The 25790-nt window shown below is 41.9% G+C and overlaps 1 protein-coding gene across 4 annotated transcripts; it reads right to left on the bottom strand.

Annotated features, from left to right (window-relative positions):
* Window positions 1–15885: 15885 nt before the first annotated feature.
* LOC108936906 (probable G-protein coupled receptor) lies at window positions 15886–21603 on the bottom strand. 4 transcript variants are annotated; one of them, XM_018756556.2, is made up of 3 exons: window positions 21027–21603; window positions 19626–19746; window positions 15886–18239 (listed from the first exon to the last, which is right to left on the bottom strand). In XM_018756556.2, the coding sequence occupies exon 3, from the start codon at window positions 18158–18160 to the stop codon at window positions 16880–16882; it is 1281 nt and encodes a 426-aa protein (XP_018612072.1). In that variant the 5' UTR covers window positions 18161–18239; window positions 19626–19746; window positions 21027–21603; the 3' UTR covers window positions 15886–16879. The 4 variants fall into 4 exon arrangements, with proteins under 4 accessions (XP_018612072.1, XP_018612073.1, XP_018612071.1 ...); XM_018756557.2 differs by lacking the exon at window positions 19626–19746 and having other exon boundaries at window positions 21178–21603; XM_018756555.2 differs by lacking the exon at window positions 19626–19746.
* Window positions 21604–25790: the final 4187 nt, after the last annotated feature.

Raw genomic sequence — 25790 nt, forward strand, 5'->3', positions numbered from 1 at the left:
AAGGCTGGAGGGGGAGGGGACACACCCAGAACAGGACGCCAGTCTGTCGCAAGGCACCCCAAGCGGGACTCGAACCCCAGACCAACCAGAGAGGAGGACTCGGTCCAACCCACTGCACCACTGCGCCCCCCTATATGTAAATCAATATATTGTTTTTCAGGTCACACTTAGACTATCATGCTTTATGGTGCTACTTACACTGACCATGTAACTAACATAGTGTATACCCACAAATACTGGTGTGTACACACTTGGGCATTTATGTGTTCCAGCATTTATTATTGTTTCTCCCCAGTTTCCAGTTTGGAAAAGCATTATTTATAGTCATAGGCTTTACCACCAAGAGGTGAAATTTTTTTGTTATGTGTTTTGTCTTGTTATGATGCGTTTTCTTTCAACCCTTGTACAGAACGATGAGGAGACACACAACACTTTGCCAGCTAGCCGCGAAAACAGCAGAGCACAGTGTTCTTCAGCCCTCTACCTGGAGCCCAGTGGCCTGGAGAACAATGTATTTTAACATGACAATTAGAACATCTTGCTCCCATCCAGCTGAGATTTAAGAGCCACAAAAATAGGAAAGCTGACATTTTGGCGAGGATCGTGCCTTGGTAATCGCTTCTTCTTGGAGCAGGTCGTAAAGCAAAATGATCACCTGAAGCTTCCCAGCAGGTACAGCAGCACCCTCATTCTGTCATTGTGGAAATATGTCATCACAGTATTTAAAAAAAAATATACCTAAAAATAATCCAAGCCTGTTCAAATGCTCAGCTTGCAATGTCTAGCCCACAAGTGTCTTTGCGAGTCTATTATAATGTCAGATATAAATTTCTGTCAACCTAACCCCAGCTGCCAAGGCTGCACGCAGCATGCATTTCAAACCTCGCTCACTCATGCACTCACTCGTTCACATTTGTGTCAGCCCTTGTCAGGGTCGCAGTGGTGCAGAGTCTATTCCAGAATCAGTGGGTTCAAGGCTAACACGAGTACACCCTGGACAGGATGCCAGTCCATCACAGGGAATATTTCAGAGCTTGAAAATACAATACATTCTTTTTGAATTTTGTAAAGTGTAACTTTGTCGAAGTGAGAAGGGTAAAAAATTATCTTAATCTATAAAATTTGTTAGTTCTGACTACAAGGAGGGGGCATGGTGGTGTGGTGGGTTTGGCCTGTGCCTGCTCTCTGGCGGGTCTGGGGTCTGAGCCCTGAGCCCTGCTTGAGGTGCCTAGTGACGGAGTGGTGTCCCCTCCCCCTCCAGTCTTCCGCCCTGTGTTGCCGGGTTAGGCTCCGGTTCGCCGCGGCCCTGCTCAGGACAAGCGGTTTCAGACAGTATAAGTACAAGGAAGCTTTGTGTGAATGTGTCTATAGTCCTAATATGTTAGCTTATCATACTTTTCTCGGAGAGGTGGGTTATGCTGATCATCGCATTTATTTATTAATTCTATTTCAAAGGAGATTTAACAAGCTTGCTGAAAATGTACGTGTGTAATGCATCTGTGAAGGAGAGAATATGTATCATTTCTGAAAAGGAAAGAGCAGAACACACAAGTTTTTTCATGTTGTCCTCTCAGCATCTCTTTATGTAGTCAGTATATAACTTTTCACTATATTTCTCCAGTACCAGATACATTACATTAATTTATTTAACAGACACTCTTTTTCCAAAGTGACTTCCAATGAACTCTATGTAGTGCTATCAGCCCACACACCTTATTCACCAAGGTGACTTACACTGCTAGATACACTACTTACATGGGTCACTCATCCATACATCAGTGGAACACTCTCTGTCATTCACACACTATAGATGAACCTGAACAGCATGTCTTTGGACTCTGGGAGGAAACCAGAGCACCCAGAGAAAATCCACACAGACATGGGGAGAACATGCGAACTCCACACAGAATGTGCGGGGATCGAACCCATGTCGTCTCGCACCATTCAGGTGCTGTGAGACAGCAGCGCCACTCGCTGTGCCACTGAGGTAAAAAACATACAACAACCAATAACAATGAAATAATACATATGTGCATGAGGAGTGGCATAAGCATCTTTTGCGTTTGATCAGACAGAAAATGTTTTCCGTGCTTCAGAAGTGGCAGAAAGCACTGTCTCCAGGTGCAGCACAGTGGAAGAGCACATCTGGATGTTGAGTTGGACTGTGTGATGGTGTTGCGCTCCTGTGATGCACACTGAGCTCTAGGCATCACTTTTACATTATCAGTAAAGCCAAACTGTTGTTAGATTTAAGGTCAACAGTTAAAGGACTTAAAAGGAAAAGAATTAAATCTCCCTCCCGGTCTTCAAATTGCTGGAAGAGCAAAGTGTTTTCAGGGACATATTTCTTGATAAGACGAACAATGAAAAAACCAGTGACATATAATTTAATGTTTCTAATGAATTAACCTTGGAGGAAGCAAGCACTTTTGAACAAATTCTGAAAGGTTAATTGTTTAAACAGAGGACAAAAATTTAAGTCGATGTTAAATTCAGCCGTGTTTGTCTGTGTTTAAATCCTTGGCTGGGCGCTCACAGTGGGAAAGAAGTAGAAGAGCTCTGGAACGAAACACTTGCATGTTTTCATCCTTGGGGTTGGGTTACCATGATCCACCAGTGATATACGTTTGAAAGAACAGTTTCCTTCCTTGCCCTGATTTACAAAGTCACAGAAAATGCTTATTTTTTCTCTGAATTTCTTTGTTTTTGGCTCTAAAACTATATCACAGGCTGGAGAGCTATCATATTTTGTATTTATTTTTTTGTCATTCATTCACTTTCATTAATCACTTGTCCAGTTTAGGGTTGCAGTGGTCTGGAATCCATCATGGAGGCTATGTAGGGTCCACTGAACTACAGGACACTAGACCATCACAGGATAGACACAGTAAGACACTGGGAGTAATTTAGTGTCAGCAATAGACCACAGCCACACGTCTTTGGATTGTGGGAGGAAACCAGAGCACCAACCGGTCATGAGGAGAACATGCAAACTTGATATGGACAGCACTGGATTTGAGCCCACATCTGAACAGCACTACCGAATAGTACCACCAACCTTCCCCTGTTTTCCTTAAGTTGTTAAAATATGATTTCTGTTTTAGAGTAACTGCTTTTCCTTTTTTTTTATTTAAATAAAATAACGCAATAGAACATTAGATCACATTCCTTTATTTGGTTGATGCTTTTGTCCAAACTCACCTGAGTTATGACCACACACACACAGACTATCTGAGACTGCTTATCCTGAGCGGGGTCACAGCAAGCCAAAGCCTAACTCGGCAACACAGGGTGCAGGGCTGGAGGGGGAGGGGACACACCCAGGATGGGACGCCAGTCCGCCCCAAAGCACCCCAAGCAGGACTTGAACCCCAGACCAGTGAGTTATGACCACAGTATAATAATTAACTTGCTATTGTCAGTAAAGTAGAGTAACTTTTACTTTATCAATTCAGGGTAAGTACCTTTCTCAAAGGTCAACAGTGGGAGCTAGGTTCAAACCCAGATCATGCAGTTACAAAGCAATGGCTCTAACTCCTTCACCACCTAAAGTATTCAATATATCAAGAATGCTATCCAATGCCACTCTACATCACTTAAAGGCACTGCATCATTTTGCTGAAAAGAGGGCTATATAAAAAATTAAATACAGGTGGTCTCCGATTTCTGGTGGGGTTACGTTCCCCGAAACCCATAATAACTCAAAAATACATTTAATACACCTAATACACACCTCTGTGTGACAGAATGGGAGATGTGGATCGCTGTCGCTGCCCAGCATTGCTGGAGAGTATTGCTCCGCATATCACTTGTACGGGAAAAATTCAAAATTCAAAGTATGGTTTCATACTGAATGTCTATCACCAGCTCACCATTGTAAAGTCGAAAAAGTCGCAAATCAAACCATCGCAAATTGGGGACCACCTGTACATACCAGAGAGCAATTATGGTATATTTGCGTAAATATACTTTTGTTGCATCTCAACCTTATTCATGTAACTATGTGGCATAAGCTCTGAATCGGAGAATGGGACAGAAAGCAGGAGCTCTTCAACGACAGGTTTTACCCACAAGGCTGTAGTATGAGGTATGATTATTGAAATGACACACTGAAACGTATTGGACTGCTTCGTGAATTTGTAGGAACACTTCAGTGACGTGCAATACCTGGGAGAGTGGCTATGAAGAGTAACATGACCTATGCACCGCCGCTCCCTTTCCTACAACATTGCTGTGCGACACAGTGTTATGAGGGATCACAGTTTGCGCATAAATGTCATATCACGTCAAAACCACTCGTGGAGTAATGAAAAACTGGACATACTGTATACATACAGCCCACATGCTGTATCAGCGAAAAGGCCCTTGGGGCAGCTTTACAATGTTTCCTTCCAAGTAATGTCTAAAATGATTGCTTTATGGGGCCTTGTGATGAGGTGGGCAATCTGAGCCATGCTGTCACAGAAGGGAAGCATTGATTTATTTCCCCAAAGTAGGGATTTGGACCAAGGGCACATGGGTGGGCGGTGGCTAAACTACTGTAATTAGAGAAATATTCTCAGCTTGCTGTGAAGCTGGGTGGGGCTCTAGTCCTAGAGGAGGACAGAAATAGGAGATGGAAAGACACGGCTGTGAGTAGTTAACTGACTCTGGGGATGGCCTTGCTTTCATTGGCACAGATGGAGCATAGAAGGCAAAAAAAAAAAAAAAACAGTGAAATCACATCAATTAGAATTCACTTCACAGGACCATGAATGCATGAAAAAACTAATAAAATGTGTTGCTTTTTTAAATTCAGGAATATCCAAATGATGCCTTTCTATTAACTTCTGTATCAAGTAGAAAAATATCAGTAAAATGGTTAAATATCAATTATAGATGATGGTTAAATGTCAGTTATATACACCTTTGGGAAGGTTTAATCTTTTAGATTATTTTTATTTCATATTATTTTTGCATGTGGAATTTAGTGCGAATTGACAAACTCAGCTTCAAGCTACTTTATTATGAGATGCTGCCCAGTTTCTAAATTTGGCCAAACTGAGCTTCTATAATTAATTGAATCTGGTGCTTAATTTAGTCCTTCCCTAGTTAAAATTTTTTCACAGCAATACTATGGCTCCAGACAATTTACTCAGATACCCTTTAGGGTGTCAGGACAATGCATGCCACCAGGTTGTGGTCTCATTTTGTATCAAGTGGCATGATGTGAAAGGGATGAGTTTGTAGAAAAGGTCATTTGACTGAGAGAATTGCAACACACATCACTGGTTATTGACACAGCCACCTCCCAGCACCACCTCCTTCAGTCTGTGTCTTTCATGGGGGATTCATGGCTCATCAGCATGCATGGTGATTCATTTCAGGACAGCTGGACACCAATGGCTTCCTAACATTTCCCCAAGCCCCTGAAGAGAGCAGAGATCTGAGTGTTGAAGATGCTATTCGACCTGACTCGACTTCACACACTCTATGACTCTACTTCAAGCAGCCTTGGTCCTGTGGGTCAATGGAACCAACAAGGAAGCACTAAACACAAGGAGGGAACAACCTAGAACAGACTTATGAAATAATCCTCAAACACTGTCCTTAACTTGAAAGTAATATAATAAACTATAAAGCAAACAAACTAGAGAGCTACAGATGAGTCTTAATAATGTGCCTTTTTATAGTTTTGAATTTTCTGTTGTCTAGGACATGATACTGTTCAAAAGAACCATTTGTTGTAGGAATGTGGGATATGAACCATGTCAAAACCCCATAAGCAGAGTGGTTAGAGCTGCTGTCTGTAGACCCAGAGGTTATTGGTTCAAATCCTCTCTGTACTACCTGTAAGTAAGATACTTATTCTAAATTGCTCCTGTAGACTTGTGAAAATAACTAAGTTACTTTGTGAAAAAATGTCAGCTAATTGAAGAAATGGGGTATGAGTAAAACCTCCAAATAATAACTAAATGTATTCTTTCATATTTCTGCTGCTTCACAAGGCAGTTGTGGATGTATTGAGATGAACAGTATGCCATGGTCCTGGGACCCAACGTAAAAATCAAGAATCAGCTCAGAATGGCAAACACCCTCCCACTACAGAGAGATGTGAGGACTGCCCATGGGACAGCAAGACATCCATAGACCTGCTGTTTGGAGACCTCAGTGAGAGCACAGCTCCAGATCCAAACTCTGAGCTGCACACAGATCACATTCTCTATGGTCACTTGGGCTCAGAACAAGAGTGGAGAGTCATCTTGCAACACAGGATCATTATTGCTGCCAGTGCTCAGTACATCTCACATTGTTTGTACTGAAGGCAGAAATTATGAAGGGCTCAGTAATAAATCTTTGATTTTGTGCCTTCAGCTGCCAAACTACATCGCTTTGTACACTTAACAGAACGCTCACAGCAATGCTGAAACAATCTGACCTGCTGTCAGATGCTGACAAAAAAAAAGAAGGACTTTTGACAGAACACCAAAACAGAAGCCAGGGGTACAGTGTGCACTTAGTGAGCAAGGTGCACACTGTTCAATTCAAAGGTCATCGCCTCATCATGCAACAGTGAGTGGCTGAACAAAACAGTTCTTCAGAACCTTTGCATTGCAAGTCCAGGGACATGCATGGTAAAACTAAATTCATGAATTTAAGGCAACTTCTCTGCTCTGATTTACTATAAACAATTTACATGTATATTCTGCTTTGCTACAAGCGAATAAAATTGGTATCTACAGAATACTTAGCATACTGCCTGCGGTGTGTATTATAAGTCTTCGATGCCAGAAACTGTTAATGAGGGAGTAGAAATGACACTGATGTCACTGAGGATCTTCAGAGCAAACATTCTGATTCAAGCTGTCTAAAGTGTGTTTGCCAAACTGGGAATGTAGATGGACACCTGCTGTCAGTGTGTCCTTGAAAGAGAAGTATAGACACAAACTGCGTGACCCCATCGACGTTAAAGCAACCATGTCCACCATTCTTATACAGAAACACTGCAGTGAATAGCCCACTGACATCAACAAGAGGGTGCAAAGGTTAAATGGTTTCACCTTGCCTCACAGCCAGAAGGGAACATTTTGCAGAAATGGATCAGCACAGAGTTCAGAGGCCTCTCTTAGTGCCTCAATGTGTGAATTAGCCTGTCTCCCCGAGCAAACACAGTAATTACCTCCAGGCATTCACTGAGTCTGCTGGGGGCTCCACCCTAGAGCAGGGGGCCTCCCACCTGGAATCCCTTAGGTTTGCCTGTCCTTCATAAAAATTATCATTTATCTGGATATGGCAGAAGACCCATTCAGAGAGATATGACCAAGGAATACATCTGAGGAGCGAGGAGCTTCTCCCCATCTCCCACTACCCAAAAGGCTCTCCGTGTTGGACCTCCCATTGGGGGATTTACTGTACTGGGAGAGCGGCTGTGTCTTGCTGGAATTCCCAAACACGTTTCATGTGTGCTTCTTTTATCACAATGACATCCATCCATCCTGGAGAGCTGCTTGGCCCCAGCAGGGTTGCGGCAAGCCAGAACCTTACCAGGCAGCGCAGGCCACCACAAGCAGGGCTCAAACCTCAGACCTTCCACACAGCAGGAACCGGCTGAACCCGCTGCATCACCACAACGACAGACACGTTGTAAAAAGTTCTTAAAGCAGAAGATGGGAGCTTACAGGCTGCTATTTAAGAAAACTGATAGAACAAAGACATGGAATGAAACATAAATTGGAACTGCAGAAGTCCCAGAAAGAAGACCTCAGGATTATCTAGGAGTGTAGAGTGGTGTAACAAAGGTTTTGTTATGAGTTATGAATCAACAAGACAACAAATAGGTACACAAGAGTGTTTAATGTCCTGGTAAAAGGGCAGTTAAGCAAAAGGTACAAAAATAAAGAGCCAACAAGCAAACCTCACAAAAGTGGACAGAAAGCAAAGGGTAATGAAAAAAGCATAAACTAACTTAAGCCTTGAAGAAGCTACGGTCAAAACCCAAAAGTCTTCCACTACATTCCTAACTACACTATTTTTACACTGTCTAAAGAAAGAAAACAGGAAACAACCAAACAAGTGTACAAGCAGTATTAAGGGGATGGCTAGAAAGAAAGAAAGAAAGAAAGAAAGAAGCCCCCCAAAAACAAGGGGGGAAAGAAAAAAAAAAAAATCACCATACACACTATTAAAACCATACTGCAACACTTTGTTAAAGCACAAGCAAAGCCCTCATTACCTCCAGGAAGTGTCTTTTCAATATCTAGGAAGTCCCACCTTTCCTGGTCCAGCGAATCAGGTCCTCCGCCTCTCCCTGATTGATGCTGCCGGACACCAGTGACACCAATCAGAGTCAGCGGGAGTGGAAAACCAAAAAAGAAAACAAAATGGACACCCACTGTGGACGTAAGAATGCTGATGTAAAGTGAATGTCTCTAATGGAGAATCTAATGGAGATTCAGGGTCTCATGTGAAAGGTTCACGGTCTGGATACAAGCTGCCAGTGTGGTGGTTACAGCTGCTGCCTTTACGCTCCAAAGTTGTAGGTCTGAATCCCCTGCCCCCCCCCCCACAGCTGTGGTACCCTGGAGCAAAGTACTTTCCCTAAATTGCTTCAGTAAATTGACCCACCTGCCTAAACAGGTAAATATTTGTAGATAGGTTAACATTGTAACTTGCTCTGCAGAAAGTGTCAGCAAAAATGAGTGAATGTAAATAATGACTTGGAATGAGAATGAGGTTTATAATGTGGTCTATTTGTTCTGAATATCATGTGTCAGCAGAAAAAACCCACCTGTGAGTCTAAAACTACTTGTGCAGGGTCCGATGCAATGGGAAGCAGTGCGTGTAAGAGCTGAAGTGTGTGTGTGTGTGTGTGTGTGTGTGTGTGTGTGTGTGTGTGTGTGTGTGTGTGTGTGTGTGTGAAACAACCACAGCACCACAGCCCCCTCTGCTGACCGTACAGGGCGTGTTCACTCTGGTTTATGGACGTTTTGAACGGCCTCCTCTTTCTGCGTTGACATAAAATCCATCCAGACTGATCACACCAGACATATTTTGTTGTACAACGTTTACTCTGATGACCAGCAGCTTTTTTGCAGTTTTGTTCACTTCTTCCCATTTCTTCTCTGACGTTGTCATGGTTGCTGTGTTGCAGCAGACCTATTTCCGTAAGAGTCACAACTTTTTGAGGGCAAAGTTTGCTTAGTGACATTGACCTAAGCCTCTGAATTTTGGGAAACAGTCAACATACTGATTTTGACTTCAGGAGGTACTTCACTTATATGCATTTGTTCACTGAGCCGATGCCTAAAGAGGGTGGCGCAGCAAGTAGTACTGCTGTCTCATGGTGCCGGGGTGGTGTGAGACAATGTGGGTTTAATATCCACTCAGTCTGTGTGGAGTTTGCATGTTCTCCCCATGTCTGTGTGGGTTTCCTCTAGGTGCTCTGGTTTCCTCCCACAGTCCAAACACATGCTGTTCAGGTTCCCCCATAATGTGTGAGTGACACAGAGAGAGTGTGTTCCACTCATGTATGGATGAGTGACCAGTGTAAGTAGTGTATCTAGCAGTGTAAGTTACCTTGGTGAATAAGGTGTGTGGGCTGATAACACTACATAGAGTTCATTGGAAGGCGCTTTGGAGAAAAGTGTATGCTAAATAAATGAATGTGCATTGTGTTGCACGTGTGTCTGCCATTAACAACAAGCAAATAAAATGTTCTCACACCTGTGGCAACACCCATTTTTTTCAGCTTTCTCATATGTGGCTCGATTAAGGCTGAGTCAACCCCAGGATTTCTTCCTCCAGGCTGCCTGCTGTCATTTTGCCCACTAGAGTAAAGGCGAATGGGTGAGGGGGTTGTGGGTTTGGACTTTGTAAAGAAAAAAAACATGTCAGCCTGTGTTCAGCATCATTTCCTTGATGTGCCCCAGCAGTGGATTTCACAACATCCTTTTAGCAAAAATCACACCCCCCTCCAGCAACCTTTGGACCCATTAACAAGTCATCCTCCAGCTACTATTAATAGCTGGTGACAGCCTTGGCCGTCTGTGTGATGGGTCTTTTAAATGCTCTGGAACAAACACATCTTCAAAAACACACCTGTTCCATTGCGTTTGTAAGGTAACGCTCCATGTTTAGTCTATCGTTTTTGCTGTCAGCACCCGGGTTCAGCCCAGAATCCCGTGGTCAGTGACACACCAGGACAGCGACACTCTTTCCAGGAGGACTAAACAAGTCATCGAAACAGATGATTTTTAATTGAGTTGTGCCAATATTACACAATAAGGTAAAGTACAACAGGAAAGCCATTGTAATGCCAATGCAGTGCAAGGTTTAAAAAGCTTCCCATGTTTCTTAGTGAGCTATTTTATGTTAATGAAGTAACCTGAATTACTTGCTTAGAAAAAATAAAGAAAAAATACTATAAAGACACTTTTCTTTACTTATTTGAAAACACACAAACAGTTTTGTCCTCATTTATACCACAGGCTTAAAGAAAAACAATTTTGCTAAAAGCACAGCCCACCAAAAAATAACTTGATATCCTAGAGTTTGGCTGAGGCTTAAGTCCAGTACCTTAAAAAATTGGTACCTGGTGCTCTGTGTGCAGGGTATCCAGACACCACCGGGCATATGGGGACAGTTGCTAGTGTTACTGTTAAAGCCATCACTTTGCGATCAAAGGACCAGGGTTCGAGCCCAACTTCCTGGTGTTGGAGCGTTAATAAAGGTACGTACCCTAAACTGATACAGTACACAATTACACAGCTGTATAAATTAGTAAATGAATGTGAGTCGAGCAGTAGTAACCTGACGCTGTGAGCTGCTTTGGAGAAAGTGTCAGCTGAATGAATAAAAAATAATATCACTATTGCACATCCATACTACCAAATACTTATGGGGTGAAACCAGTTGTACTGGACTGATGAGAAATGATTTCAAATAGATAGATTTTCATAATGCTTGTGGAGCAAACCACGATGTTCTAAGAATCCCAAATTAACTGAAAGACTGCTGCACAGTTACATTGCAGTATTTCAATTGTGTAAGGGACCCTGACCAGATATTTTCCAGTGGTTACATCGAAAAGACCACTGCAGTCTGCTCAGCCCATAAACCAAATTGGTGGAACACACTAAAGGCGGCCGTGACTGGCAAGAGCCGTGGGACAGCGGCCAGGTCCTCGGGCAATGACCGAGGCACCGGGATTCTGCAGGAGACAGAGGCACGCTAATGGATTCCTCACTGCACCAGATGGTGCTGAGCATTTGTGTGTGTGGCAGGCATGGAGGGCTGGGTAATTAAACACAGGAGATCTGACACACAACGGCTGAGCTGCTTCACTGCTGTCTTTCAGCAGCCTTTCCCTCCTCCCGCTCTGCACCTTTACGTAACACCTTCTACTGGAGCGACGGCAGGTAGTATCTATCCTCCTCTAACCCAGTGGAAACAAGTTGTTACCAGAAACTACTGGCCATGTGCTGACCACGCTGATGACAGGGTAAACTCTGTGTAACAATACCCTCCAAAGGATGATGGAACACTACAAGGGGGCTTGTGGAGGAGACATGAAACATGCAACAGCAGGAAGCTGAGAGCACTCGACTTCTGAGACAAGTAAAGCGCGGTGTCTTTCCGCATTTAATTCAAAGATGGGCCAAATGGAATAAAGTTGGATCTATGTTTATTTAATACAGAATAGCCGCCTCCGTTGCCCCCAGCCCCCATTCTGCCAATCCTGGTTAGGTTAAGCTGATATTTGTTCATGAAACGGACCGTCCTGTTCCCTTGAGGCACCTGTCTGTCCAGCTGTTTCGGTGGTTATAACACATTTGATTACTGGACTTCGGTAATCCTCGGTCATCGCGTCAGCTGGATGGTCGTACCCCTAAGCTACCCGCTTATTAGACATAAAATTTTATGTCTGATAGAGAGTATCCAAGTGGCTTTTAAAGGAACTTACTGAACATTGTGTCTCTTTACGTGTACAGCAGCTGTATAGCGTACATCCATGTGTAACCATGGGTAGCTGGTGGTATAATGCTTAGCAGCACTGCCTTTTGATCCAAAGGGTGGAGGTTCAGTCTCTGCCACCAGCTGTAGTACCCTTGACCAAGAAGCTTACCCTAAGTTGCCCTGCTGGGTAAATTACTCTGGATTCCTTAATGTTCTAAGTTGCTTTGGAGAAAAGCATCAGGTAAATGGTGTAGTTTTCCATAGGTGAACACCTAATAACTTAACACCAGTACACTAATGCAGTGTTTGTCACGTTCCAAAATAGGAGACAAGTTGATTTTGACCTGATTCATGCAGAAATGCCATATACTTTCCTTTTTCTAAATGTTTAGTTGTAGATGGTTCTACTTGAGCTTGTGGTAGTAAGGAATGCACACATGGTAGCTTTCTTGCCTTAACCGATGGACCTGAAAGCAGCGTGGACAGTCAACTCCAGATCTGTAGGTGGCCGAGGGAAGTGTGTGGATGCGATACTCTGAGCGACCCAGACGGACTTGGGAGAGGTGATGACGATAAGGCTCCTCTGTGTCAGTCGATTACAGTACGAGCATCAAAGTGTACCGAGCTGAAGGTGGACTGATGCCTCAAGTCTACTTGTATTTGTTTACACTTACTTTTGCTATTTATGCAATATGTTTGGCTCAGAGATGACAGATAGTTTCCAATTTAGTGTGACAAAAGCAACGTAAACAATCAGACAGGTCATGTAGTAGAGTATTCCTTCCCTTTCTCCACACAGTATTGGACATTTCCATATATTTCTTTTTTCCACCTGCCGTACCACCAGAGTTTTGTTGAGTAATTCTAGGAAATCCTGTGATCCGTCATGTTTACTGTGGTTCAGATGTTCAAAACATACAACTGCAAACCCCAGGAAAGAGCAATGATTTAGAGGTATTTACAGGCTGACCTTGAAATTCCTGTTATAGAACTAGGAAAGTGTGCACTTTCTGATAACAAGGTACGAAGGTCAGGTGAAGCCTGCAAATATTGTTCAGAAGAGAACAAACCACCACAATATTTTGTTTTTATGAAGGCACATGTGTTGATAACCATCAATGCCTGAAAAGTTCTTTTTGAGGCACTTGAGTTTTTTCATTTCAAGAAACCCATGAATATTGTCAATGCAAAGACTCAAAACAACATGGAACAAGTCTTCATCCAAGAGCATGAAAAAAAGACAATACTCACTTGAAAGGGTAAACGTGCTGTATTTTCAGATGTGCTGTATTTGCAGTGGATGAACAAGGAGGGAACAGCATACATCTACTAAGAGGCAGAGAATACACTACTGCTATGTTTGACTTGTGAGCAAAGTTAAGGAAAGATTGGTTGGATCAGTGTATTCAACAAGAAATATGATTATAATCCCAGCAAGACGTATACAAATCACATACATTGTCCTTTAACAGTCAGCTCATATGGGGTTAATAATGATTGATTAGGCCAACCTGCCATCCTAGACTAACCTGAGCAAACGCACACTGACCCACAAGAGCATCCATCCTGGTTTCTTTTGAAATAAACTTCATTGCAAGTGTAGGTCACACACGTGCATCCCACTCTGTGTTAAAGGCTGTGTGTTTCCCTGGCAACAGAATGCCTTGATTATGTGCATCTTTACTTTGATTGCACCCTCATAGTGGAAACTGTGGATCTATATTCATTACAGCAGGCAGCGCCGCCTCAGAGGCGACGCAACTTTGCATTTGAAAGGCTTATTCATCCTCAAGCTACTCAATAGTGTTTGGAAAAGTATACTTTTACAGCGTCACAGATTTAATTTGGAGCACAGGTTTTGGAATTGCTAATTTCATGCCTGGGAAATTAATAAAATTATTTGCACACCACCTGTAGGTATATTCTGTCACTTTGCAGAATGTACTCAAAAATCGATGGACACTTTTAACATTAAGTGGAAAATATTAAGAACGTAAACATTCTTCACATTTCAGGTGACAAGGTACAGATACTATAGCGCACAAAAAAAAAATAAACAACCTATTTACAGTGATGGTGAAACACACAAATCCATCACTTAGTTGCTTCTTTCAGAATTTACACCTCGAAAGTTTGCTGCATTCTTTTTAATTTTTAGATTTCTCTTATTAAATCATTGCTCCTGGTCCAGACCCTTATGAAGAGTACATCACAAGTTCCAGACTGATTTAACTTTATAGCAGAATTATATTTATTCATGCATATTTTGATATTTTTAGCCATTTCTGAAATCACAGATGGAGGAAGATCAAAGAGGATTTCAGTGCACCCATAGTGCAGAGTCGCACATCCTGTTAACAATTTGTGTGTGTGTGTTTAGGGAAACCTTAATCCGGGCTCACTAGGTTTTTGTCTCATTTCATGCCTGTAATACTCTGATGTATCTGGTGTCTGTGTGTCTGTATCCTTCTGAATGTATGTGTTTGGGGGTCATGCACTTACAGACAGATGGATTTGCTGGACAACAAATGATTTCACTATCTACTTTGTGGAAGCTGAGCTTCTTGATTTTTGCCCAACCGCTGCTCACTGCGCACTGTTTGATATGATCGCCACAGCTCAGCTGAACAGTCCGTATTAAAATTGTTTTGCACCACACAGAAGGGACCATGAAATCAGAATCTTTCGTTCTTCCTGCAGTGGGCTCCTTTGAGCGAGCCTCAAATGAACATCTTCACGCTGCCATTTGGAGACAGATGTAAATGAGCAGGTGATCACCAGCAATTTTTTTTCCCCCAGGCGTATGTAACATTGGTCATGCTCCTCGTCTTCCTAATTTGCCCACTGAAGCCAAAGATTTGACTGATTAGCATCATGTTGCCATGTAAGCATGCATCCCGCCTCCTCCTGTTCCCATGGCAACCAAAATGGACAATGAGAGCCCACCAAATTAACACTTGTTATTGATTTAGTAATTGCCCTTTTTCGGGTTTTGAGCTGCCATTTCAGCTGTGAAGATGAGCCATGCAGAGCTGGGTCACAGCATTTAAAATTGGAATAAAAAAAGAATGTTGCGCTTATGTGTGGCTTTTCCGTCTGGGGTTTGTGTCCATTTTAAAAGCCCTCTGATCCATTCGCACTAATCCGGCTGTCCTCAGACTGAATCTGAGCTTTCAGGAGTTAGTTCCCTCACAGAGGTGCCACGAGCTACGTTACGGCGTAAGACTGCAATAGCAATGGTTGCGATTAAAAGAACATTAAAACCGTTTTTGTTAGTTTTGATTGCGTAATGTCCTGACATTACTGTATAACACCGTATGATTAGGCAAAATAACTTTTAGTTGGCTAAAAGAAAAAAGTAGTTGGAACTGGGGGCCTATTTGTAGCAAACACATGTTCCCTGCACCATATCTTTAAAGCAGTCACAGTGCTGATGGACAGTATGTCCATCTGTTCAGGCCAAGGTCAGTTAGTTTGGTGAATAGCCTTCTGCTCCTTTCCCTTTTATTATATTTAAAAGTACATTCTAGTAGGAAATACGTTTTACACATGAGATTTTTTGTGACGGAAGCAAAAGTAATCTGTGCACATGCATTTGTAGTGTGCTGTGGTTCACACACAGTCAGCCCACCAATGAGGAGGTGCAAAGAGCAGTTTTGTACACACCCCTCTTTATTGTTACACACAATTCACACCTCAGCATACTCAAAGAAAACTTGTTTCTACACTTTCAGATATGTACATTTTTCTACAAACAGATGCAAAATTCATCTTAGAATTTAAACTGTGTTCCAACAGTAACAAACGTTACAACAAACCAGAACAAACCGTTAGAAAGTGCAGGGTGTCACAGAAAGAATATTTAGTTAAACATAAATGTATTTAATAGCAGTATCAATATTTTCAGGAAAAAAAAACCCTTTTTACAAAAATGGCAAATATTACAAAACCAAGAAAATATTTGTCTTTTTTGTTTATACAAATATTGTACTATTAAAATGAGATAGCAACAGATGCCTTAACGTACCCTACAATAATATGTTAAGTTTTCAGGATACTTTAGTTTTTCCCAACTTTCTCAAAGTCTCTGTTATGTAACAATTTTAAAAATTATCTTCCATAGAACTATAATCTTAGGGTATAGTACCATACAAGTCCATGCTGAAACAGACTGTACATCCACTACAAAATCTCATGTGAACTACCAACAGCACTCAGAGTGCTTTAGAACTGATTTTAAATGATAACACAAGTAATGTAAGTAATGTAATATCATGTAATGAGCTACACAAAAAGCCATATTTTTATATACAAATATAAATGATGGACAGTGCAGGCAGTAGACAGAGTTCTGAAGACTGCAATACACTAGAAACTGAGCACCTCAGCGGGCTAAAGCCTCCACAAGTAAGATCTACAAAAAACAATCATCTCCAAAATGCTTCTTAGTGGAAAAACGTCAACCTATGAACTGTTTCTCTACAGTGTGACTACTATTATTCTAAGAGATGGCATGTATCTTATTCATGGTACACAAAAGCAGACAGATTTGCTTGCCACCTGCTGCCTTCCTCACAGTCTTCTATTGTAGTCTAATGTAAGATATTTAACCTGAACTGTGTATAGTTTATGCAACCATTGAAACAAGTGAAGCATAAAACTGTGGGCTGCCTAAGCCAGGTAAATGGCATTGGCTGGTTATTATTATTATTATTATTATTATTATTATTATTATTATTATTATTATTATTATTATTGTGCAATAAAATTTTTACTTTTGCAGAAGCATGGTGCTGTTTATAGAGTTTTGTAAAATAATGATGTTTTGAGATGAAGTCTGAGTGCAGAGTTCTGATTTTCAGCATAACATCTTAATGAACCAACTTGAGATTCTCCTAATAAGGCAAACAGTCTAGAATAAAATAATGCAAAGTAATATAAACCTTCAGCTGAAGTCTTCAGGGATCTGCCCTGGGATTCTGAAGTTCTGCATAGTTTGATCTAGCGTGAGCCGAGGGCTGGAGATAACACAGCTCGAGCGGGTCTCCATGGTGCAGCTAGTCCTCTGCAGGAAATGGAGGAAGTTCTCCTGGGCTGAGCCATCATGGCTCGAAGCTGCCAGCTCTACTGGCCGTGTGCTGAAGCACCTCCGCAGCTTAAGAAGTTCTTCACGGATCTGTCGATTCAAGAGGCCGTAGAAGAAGGGGTTGACCGCAAAGGAGGAATAAGCCAGCCAGGTAATAGCCACCCCCATGTCCCCGAGGTTCTGGAGTGATGCCCTGAGGGACAGGTGCAAGTGGAAAGAGAAGTAAGGCAGCCAGCAGACCAGGAACTGGCCCACAATGACAATGAGGGTGAATGCTGCTTTGCCTCCTCCAAAGATCCTGTCTCTCGAGATCCTCTGGGGGACACTGCGTGTGGTGATGATGGTGGTCTGGCTGTTGATAGAGTCTGAGCGTCGCTTCGGGTTGGTTGCCCAGGTGGGCAGGGATCCGTGCTGGCGGGCTGCAACACGGGCTACTTTATAGACATTACAGTAAACAGTGAAGATCACTAGGGCTGGAAGGCAGAAGCACAGCACAGTGAAGATGATAGCAAACACTTTTCTGTTATTGCTCTGACTCCAGTGCAGGAAGCAGTAGGCAGTTCCGCTGGTGCTGTGGCCCCTGTAAACTGGCCATCCAAGCAATGTAACTAGAGCCAGGATGATAGACTTGAACCAGATGAAGACTATCACTGTGACAGCTAGGTTGAGTGTCATTTTTACCTCGTACCTCATAGGGTGAACAATGTAGTAGTACCTCTCGATGCTGATAGCGGTGATGGTGAGGATGGAGGCACAGACAAGGAACACGTTGAGGCAAATGTAGACCTGGCACTCCAACACAGTGAAGACCACAGAGCGGAAGAAGGGAGAGCTGGACACGATGCCCAGGGGCATCAGGAGAACAGCACAGAGCAAGTCTACCAAGCACAGATGGCCAACAAAAGCAAATTTTCTCAGGTGCGGCGCTTTTATTATAACCACCATCACTGCAGTGTTGGCAAGGAGGGCCACAATGTTCAGGCTCACCATGAAGAAAATCCCTACCAAGTCTTTTAGGTGGAACTGTGCACCATGCAAAGACACCAGGTGCATTTTTGGAGTAGTGTGTCCCCAGAGACCTGTGTAATTCTGTGTTGAGCTGTTAGCCATGGGGTCCAAAACTGGATCCATCCCCTCCATGTCTCAAGTCGGAAGTCTCAAAGCTACCATTTCCAGCTTCAGCCTTGTCGGATCCTGAACGTTAGGTTCCAATGGATTCCTGGGAAAAAACAGAACAAAGTTAAGTTAAAATCAATCAAAAAGCTGTCGCCAATCACAGAATAACAATTTTAATATGGAGCAATGACATACTGACTGTCTCCCTTGGGCTCAAAGTGAAAAGCACAGCTCCGTGCAGAACGACAGATAGATTTGCCTACAATGATCAACGTGTTTAACATCCAAAAGATCTATGCACCCTACAATGATGTCCTAAGAATTGTGTTAACATTTATTTATGCCTGAATTATTTGTCTCTTAGAAACGACGTTCCACAAATGTGCCTGTGAGTTGATTAATATGACAGTTCATCTAGCCGTTGTAGTTTTAAATATGAAAAGAAGAAAATATATTTGACCTCATGAAGCATCTATGAACCAAAGCAAATGAGGATGGAAAAGAACTGTGACTTTCCATTACTGGCCCTAAAAATGATAAGTTTTCGTAATGTTTTGCAGTGTGTTTCTCTGTATGATCTCGAAAGGACAAAGATACAGGATCAATCGGAATAATTCAAGAGTGAGACCCTTGGCTCTTCTTTTTAAACCTTGTGAAGGGTGGCATAATGAATGACCATGTTTTATCGCAGCTGCTGAGGACTAGGACATTGATTAGCTCTTAAACTGAGTCAAATCAATGCATAAAAACTCAGCTGAAGACACGCTATCTGAAGGACACTTGTATAAAAATATTAACTGATAAAACAGAACTTTCAATTTTGAACGTCTTAACATCATACCAAACAGGCTGAATGATTCTTGTTCATTTCCCGTTTATGACAACTTTGAACACGTTGTCAGTCGGTGTTACGTATTCACCGAACGGAACTGCAGCCTGGGACACTTACAGCTTCAGCTGAAGGACTTCCGTGACTCATCTAAACTCATCTAACTCATTCATATACTCAGTAATACAGTGAATAATACTTAACCCGATGATATATGAGACATGAAACCAAATTAATAAACATGTGCATAATCATAACATTCCAAACAGAAAATTAGGGACCGAAGAACAAACACAAAAGTGTGAAGTTCACAGAAACGCTGCTTTGGCAACTGAGAGCATTGCCACAAGAGCAGCCTTGTCCAAAGTGAATGGCATCAATGCTGATTTATTGCTCCACACCCTTGTCTGACTACACAGCCCCTGCACCCGCCCTTTGCGTGTGTGTACTGAAGATAAGGAAAAAACAAAAAACAATAAATATTGATGATTCAGGTTCACTTTCGGAGAGGCCCGGTGCTCTTTCCCAAAACTGCATGGCCCAACACGTTTACATAGCTAGAGATGTATCCACCCCTCCTTTTCCTCTGTAACCCTCTGTGGCGAACAGCGTTCAGCATCTAATGTTTTCTAACGGCATCAAACTGAGCAGGGTACGCACCGCATGGAGAAGTGACATATTTTCAGAGTTATGTAAGATGTCCTCATTTTCTCACCATGGATTGTGGTTTAACGTGTTGCCAGTGCCAGTTGCCAGTCCTTAAAACTGGTGCATATATGATCTGGACACAAAAGAATATCAAAATCTTTGCGAATATTAAAAATGGCCACTGCAATCATCTTGGTATTCTGCATACGAGGGTGCCTTTATTGTCTTTGTAGTCTCATATTGGTGTTTAATACTGCACTTCAACAGTTCTCTATGGAAACTTTGCACAGACAGATATGCCAGGGGTCAGACATAAGCTTACTATGTTTTTAATGTCTCTTTTATTGTTGATGCCAGATTTTAGTAAAAATATCTGATGTAAAAAATTTTCCCTCTTAAATTATTGTTATAAATATAAGTTTACATGCAAGTTTTAATTTTGACTTCTGTTGCAGAAGAATAATAGTGGAGCATTTTTAGAATAGTTTGTTTGAATATTTGGTACCACTTTAACTTGGAACCTTTGCTAGAGGGAAAATATCTTAGTGAGTGTAGACCACCTTTAAAAAGCTTACATTCTGATTTTGGGTGAACATGAGTTTTACCGGATTGCACACACACACACACACATTTTCAGAACCGCTTGTCCCATACGGGGTCACGGGGAACCGGAGCCTACCCGGCAACACAGGGCGTAAGGCCGGAGGGGGAAGGGGACACACCCAGGACGGGACGCCAGTCCGCCGCAAGGCACCCCAAGCGGGACTTGAACCCCAGACCCACCGAAGAGCAGGACTGCGGTCCAACCCACTGCGCCACCGCACCCCCTTTACCGGATTGCCTGAAGTCATATAGGGTAAACAGCTGGGAAGGACTGAATGTATTTTCCACTTTTAGCCTGCTGTGTCTTGTGAGTGGACCACGTTAACTGGCTGCTCCACTGCAGCTCTCACTTGTTATCCATACTTAGACTTGTGATGGTCTGCAGGGTAAATTTAAACCTTAAAGTTTGCTCGTGCTTCATTTGTTTAGTTACTGAACTATTCAAAGTTCATACAAACACAGTGACGTTTGCGATGTCATATTTGCCATCAGTATTTGTGCTTAGAAGTCAGGTTGTTTTGCCACCTTACCTAGCAAATATGTCTGCATGAGTTCGTATGAAATGTGTCACTTTAACTCCAAACCAAGTTTAATTTCGAACATGTGATCCATGCTCATTCCTAAAAATTCCATGATAGCTTCCATAATTTTGGTGTGCCAGCTCACCATAGCTAAGAACCTTGAATCTATGGCTGTTTTTGCATTTTCCAGAACAATACAAATAGTTATAATTGATGATTATATTCATAGCTACGACCACCACATTAATGTCATCATCTTCATAACATAAGTTATAAAATTAAACCTTACCTGAGACGCGTTGTGCTGTGGTTTCAACACTCTTTTATGGTGTCAGTGAACAGCACCTGGTTTTATCACCATAGGCGCTGCATTCTGAGTAAAAGTGGTGAGTAGCTTATTTGTGGAGATGAACACAGGTTTTCTCCTTTGACTCACTTACTCTGCAAGGCAGCTGAACAAGGCACACTTTTTATGATCTCCATTACTTTCTTGTCTTTTCTTCTACTGTTGTGGCCTCTCCTCCCGTGGAAGAGATGTAAAAATACCAGATTAGCCCCTCAGATCCCCTCTGTGGTCATATCCCCATCTCCAGCGGAAGGAAGTCCCACTCTCCATGGGATCACTGAAGCTCCTGCAGTTTCTAGTAGACAATCTCCACACAGGGTCCTCCTCAAGCAGAGCAAGAGCTCCTTGGCCTGCTGTGAACACTGTCCTCTTCATCCAAGGGTACTGAGGTGCTGCTCAGGGGGACAGAGCTTGAGTCCACACCAGAGTGGAGGTGGTACCAGCCCTCAGTTCGGAAAGAGGAGAAAGCAATTGAGTGTGAAGATGCTGTACTAGCCCCTTGACCCCCCCCCCCCCGCATAAGAATGAGTGTCAGCGATCGGGAGCTCTGCTTCAGCTTTTTTCTGTGACACACACATGCACTGTGCCTATGTGGAGGAGCACTCCCCTGGGTCCTAACCTCCTAACGCACCCACACACACGTATCGAGCTGCTTTACTCACAGAAGAATACCTCTTATAACAGCTTTTAATTGGAGGTGAATGCATGCAGTGCTGGAAATCTGGGGATATGACGATGCCTGGGCAATGATGAATTTATACCCTGCAGTAGAGAATGCACATGTGCAAAGAAGAAAGGTTACATTGTGATGCTTCAGCTGGACAAAGATATCTGCTGCAGAAGAGGGAATTTAAGCTTTTTGACACAGACATAGACCAGCAACAACACTTCAAAAGATAAGGCTGTAGTAATAAATAATTTCAGTCCTGCTAAAATGTCTCTAGCGACAATTTTACCTTCACCACAATTTTAATTAATTTTATTTTCAGATATTACTTAAGATTTCTGTTTTCCCTCTTACAGCTCTTGAGTTTACCATGCATTGATGTTTACTGAGACGGTAACACACAACTGGCTTAACACACCTAACAAAGCAGTAAATGCTTCTGGTGCCGTGTAACACATTTCAGTACTGTAAAAGAATGTGTACATCGCAAATATCGGGGGCAATGTGCCATTTTTCAGACATCAAGAAAAGTGAATTTTTAGTGTTGTTCTCCACAAATCCCAGCAGTGCAGAATGACTTTGACTGATTGTCTTGTAGAAATATTGCATGGACTCTTTCCTACTTCACCTAAAAATGTCAGAAACGTGTTGAGGAGAAATAGTGACACCTGCTGGCCGAAAGGAGAACGACATGAAAATGTAATATGTGCACAGCAGAATCTCAATTAACAGGTACATGTGCATTTCCTTAAGCGTCAACATGGTTAACAGATGGCTAATGGAAGTTAAAGTTCCCTTTTGGTAACAAAGCACATCAAAATTCACCCTGCACAGCAAGGATTTCAATGAGCCTTAAAACCTAAAGGGATGGAGACATGTTTCAGAATGTTTACCCCCTTCACACCAAAAAAACCCCCACATTTTGCTCTAGGGAGGCACAAAGTCGAACAAATGCTTCGTTTTGAGGAATGAATGTTGTGGCTATTGCTGAAGAAACGAGAAAAGCTGTAATATTAGTCTATAAATCCAGCTGAGTGTTTCAAAATTCATTCTTCACGGAGAGTCACTGTCATGCCATGCCTGCTGGAACGCCGAAGCAGAGCTGCAGAGGTCCTTCACCAACCTTTTTGTCACCATGGACCCCTTTAAGCTAAGCAGACCTTTTGCAGCTCTTTGAAGGCTGAGGACCTTCATAGAAAATGTTCATAAATTCTGAGAAGTCATTGGGCTCGGTTTATAGCTCTGAAACTTGGTTACCGTCACACATAATGATATTACAGACAGTAACAAGGTAAGGGTGACCGGCACTGAGTTCAAGTTGACTCATGGAAACTGCTGCACTTGTATTCTCAGCAAGGGAAGGAATTGGTTTTCTATTGCCTTCTTCTGCGCAACTTTTCAGACTGTCGGAGGAAAGCCTCACAAACTCCTCACAGACTGAGGGGGGATCCAACCCCGGATCTGAAACCACTGCCTATGGGTTACCTTCTGCACCACTATGCTGTAACTATAGTCATTCAGCCACAGCCTGGTAACAGTGTAAATTTGTAACTTTCCTTTAGTTAGACCCTGCACCCAACAGGCCCCCTAAGACCCGTCCACAGACCCCCAGAGAGTCCATGATGCCCAGGTTAAGAACCTCTGCTGAAGAGACATCTGTACCCCAGGACACTCTTTGTCCTGCTGACTGTTTCCTTTCAACCCTGAATACAAGACACTGTGCAGGAGAGATAAAACCAACTGGAGAAGTATCGTCAATCTGCAGGAACCTCACATATCTCTGGATAATGCCCCTGCAGCCATGAGTCAGACACCATGACCATGAAAATCCCAAAAGATTTTTGGATTCTTGTAGTGTCTGCTGTGCACCAGCTTGGTTTTGTCTTCATGTTATTTGTGCACAAACACATCTTTCTAAGAAAATATGACAAAAAGATAATAATTTGAAGATGACATGGCAAAAGGATCAAGCTACTGGCTCTTTCAGAAGTGTCTGCACTCCACTGTGAATGATACTGCCACACTCATAGATCTATTACATGCATCCATTACACAACTGTAGTGCCTATGTACCACTTACAAGTTATGTATTTTTTATTTTTTCTGTCTTTTTTTCCCATTATGTTTGCAAATTGTAATTTGAAGGTTTCGAGTTTCAGTCCCAATCCTGCTTGATTACCCTTGATAAAATGACTTACTCTGAGCTGATACAGTAAGAATATTCTGCCGTACAAATGAGTAAATAACTGTAAGTTGTGCAGCGTAGGACCACGTGAGTTCTGTCCTCTCTTGTCCTTATCCGCAGCCAACATACATTTCCTATCCCGCTTCTGCATGAAGACTAACTTAAACATTTAGACTTACTAATAAATACTGTAAAAACTGGAAATATGCAAAACATACTGTCGTGAATAAAAAAGAATCTAAAAACAGTTTTCATTCCTATGCTGTTTGGCACTGGGATTTGAGAAGTCTTTTTTTAAAAATATTTTATTTATACTGTATCTGCACATTCACGTCATTTTGCACACATGGCTCCTGTGAGTGAGAATATATCTCAAATGTCACAAGTCAATAGTCTTTCATTAGCTTTATCAAGCAAATATATGAGTCAGTACTCAACAGATAAGCAACATGCTTCACTGCTTATATAATACTATACACAGATTAGTACTGTATTATTATACACATATTACACACGTTTGTTATTATTATTATTGTTATTATTATTATGCAGACACCTGTGCACAAACCCTCTTACAATTTTAAGTTTATGTATTAAAAGGGTGTCTGTAAATGAAGGCAGAAGTATGTAAATCAAGAAAGTTAAATGCAGCCAGAGGCAAAATGTTAAATGCAAATGCAATTTAACTGACAGTAACAAAAACATCTGTTCTTTGTTCAAGATAGTGCTGTAAAGGTTGACAAGAGCTCAGCGATTTACATGTACTCTCAGGTTTCTCCATGCACACTTTTATGCAGTGTACAGCAAGTGTAAGTTTGCAAAGTGTTGAGGTTTCCCTCCCAGCAGGAGGGAACACCAAGAGGGGTGGAGTGTGAACAACAAGTGTCAGAGCCCTGGAAAAAATAAGTAAAAGAAACATAAAATAATTAAAATAAGACATTTTATTGCAGAAAGCAATTAATAAATGCCAACCATACATTGATTGAGCCCAGGCAGGACTTACAGTGAGGTCTGGGGCCTCTGTCTGTAAAACAGCTGCTGCAGGAACTTCTGCTGCTTAAGCGCGAGAAAAATATTAAACAGCAAACACATTAAACAAACAACAAAAAGTGACTTTTTCAAAAAGGAAAGACTGTCATTTTAAAGGCGTAATAAAATACGTACATCAGGCAAAGGAAAATAAATGTTATCGTAACGTAACGACCCGCGATACCGAGAATTTGGGCGGGAAACAGGTCTGTTGGTTGCATTCTGGGTACAATGTGGTTTTATTGATTTTTATTGCTTTGTTTTAGATTTTATTATTGGCATGGCAGTTCTTAGGATTCATTTATTTATTGAGTAAAGATTTTAATAATCGGAAATGATGAATGGAGAAATTTTTACCTGTCGAGAACCAGACGCATGAACGCTCTCTGTACGTCCTTCTTCGCCCCATCCAACCCAGAGAGTCGTGCGCCACATTATCAATAAATATGGTGATCACAAAGATTCTACTTGATTACCTAACAATTTGTCTCCCGTTTATAAAATAAGATGTACGTCGCTTTGTAGAAAAGCATCTGATAATGAATAAATGTAAATGTAATTTTTGTCAACAAAGCTACGGCTACTTCAGCTGGTATAAAATCTATTAGTATCGCCAGTCCCTCATCTTCCGAAAGCAACCAGGATTTGCTCTCTCCTCATACATTTCGAAGTGAACGCTAAAAAAGTATGAAATTTAGTCCTCGGTGAAACTTACATATTATTTGAGTTTTATCCTGGATTATTAATCGCCTACTGCTGGCTGTCCTTATTAAAATAATTCCTCTCATCACTGTATTATAATAATAACGTGTAATATTTACATTTA

The sequence above is a fragment of the Scleropages formosus genome, chromosome 2, assembly GCF_900964775.1.
Source record: "Scleropages formosus chromosome 2, fSclFor1.1, whole genome shotgun sequence".
Taxonomy (NCBI): Eukaryota; Metazoa; Chordata; class Actinopteri; order Osteoglossiformes; family Osteoglossidae; genus Scleropages; species Scleropages formosus.

Coding starts and splice junctions, on each gene's coding strand:
- LOC108936906 (XM_018756557.2), bottom strand. CDS start 18,160: ATGGAGGGGATGGATCCAGTTTTGGACCCCATGGCTAACAGCTCAACA.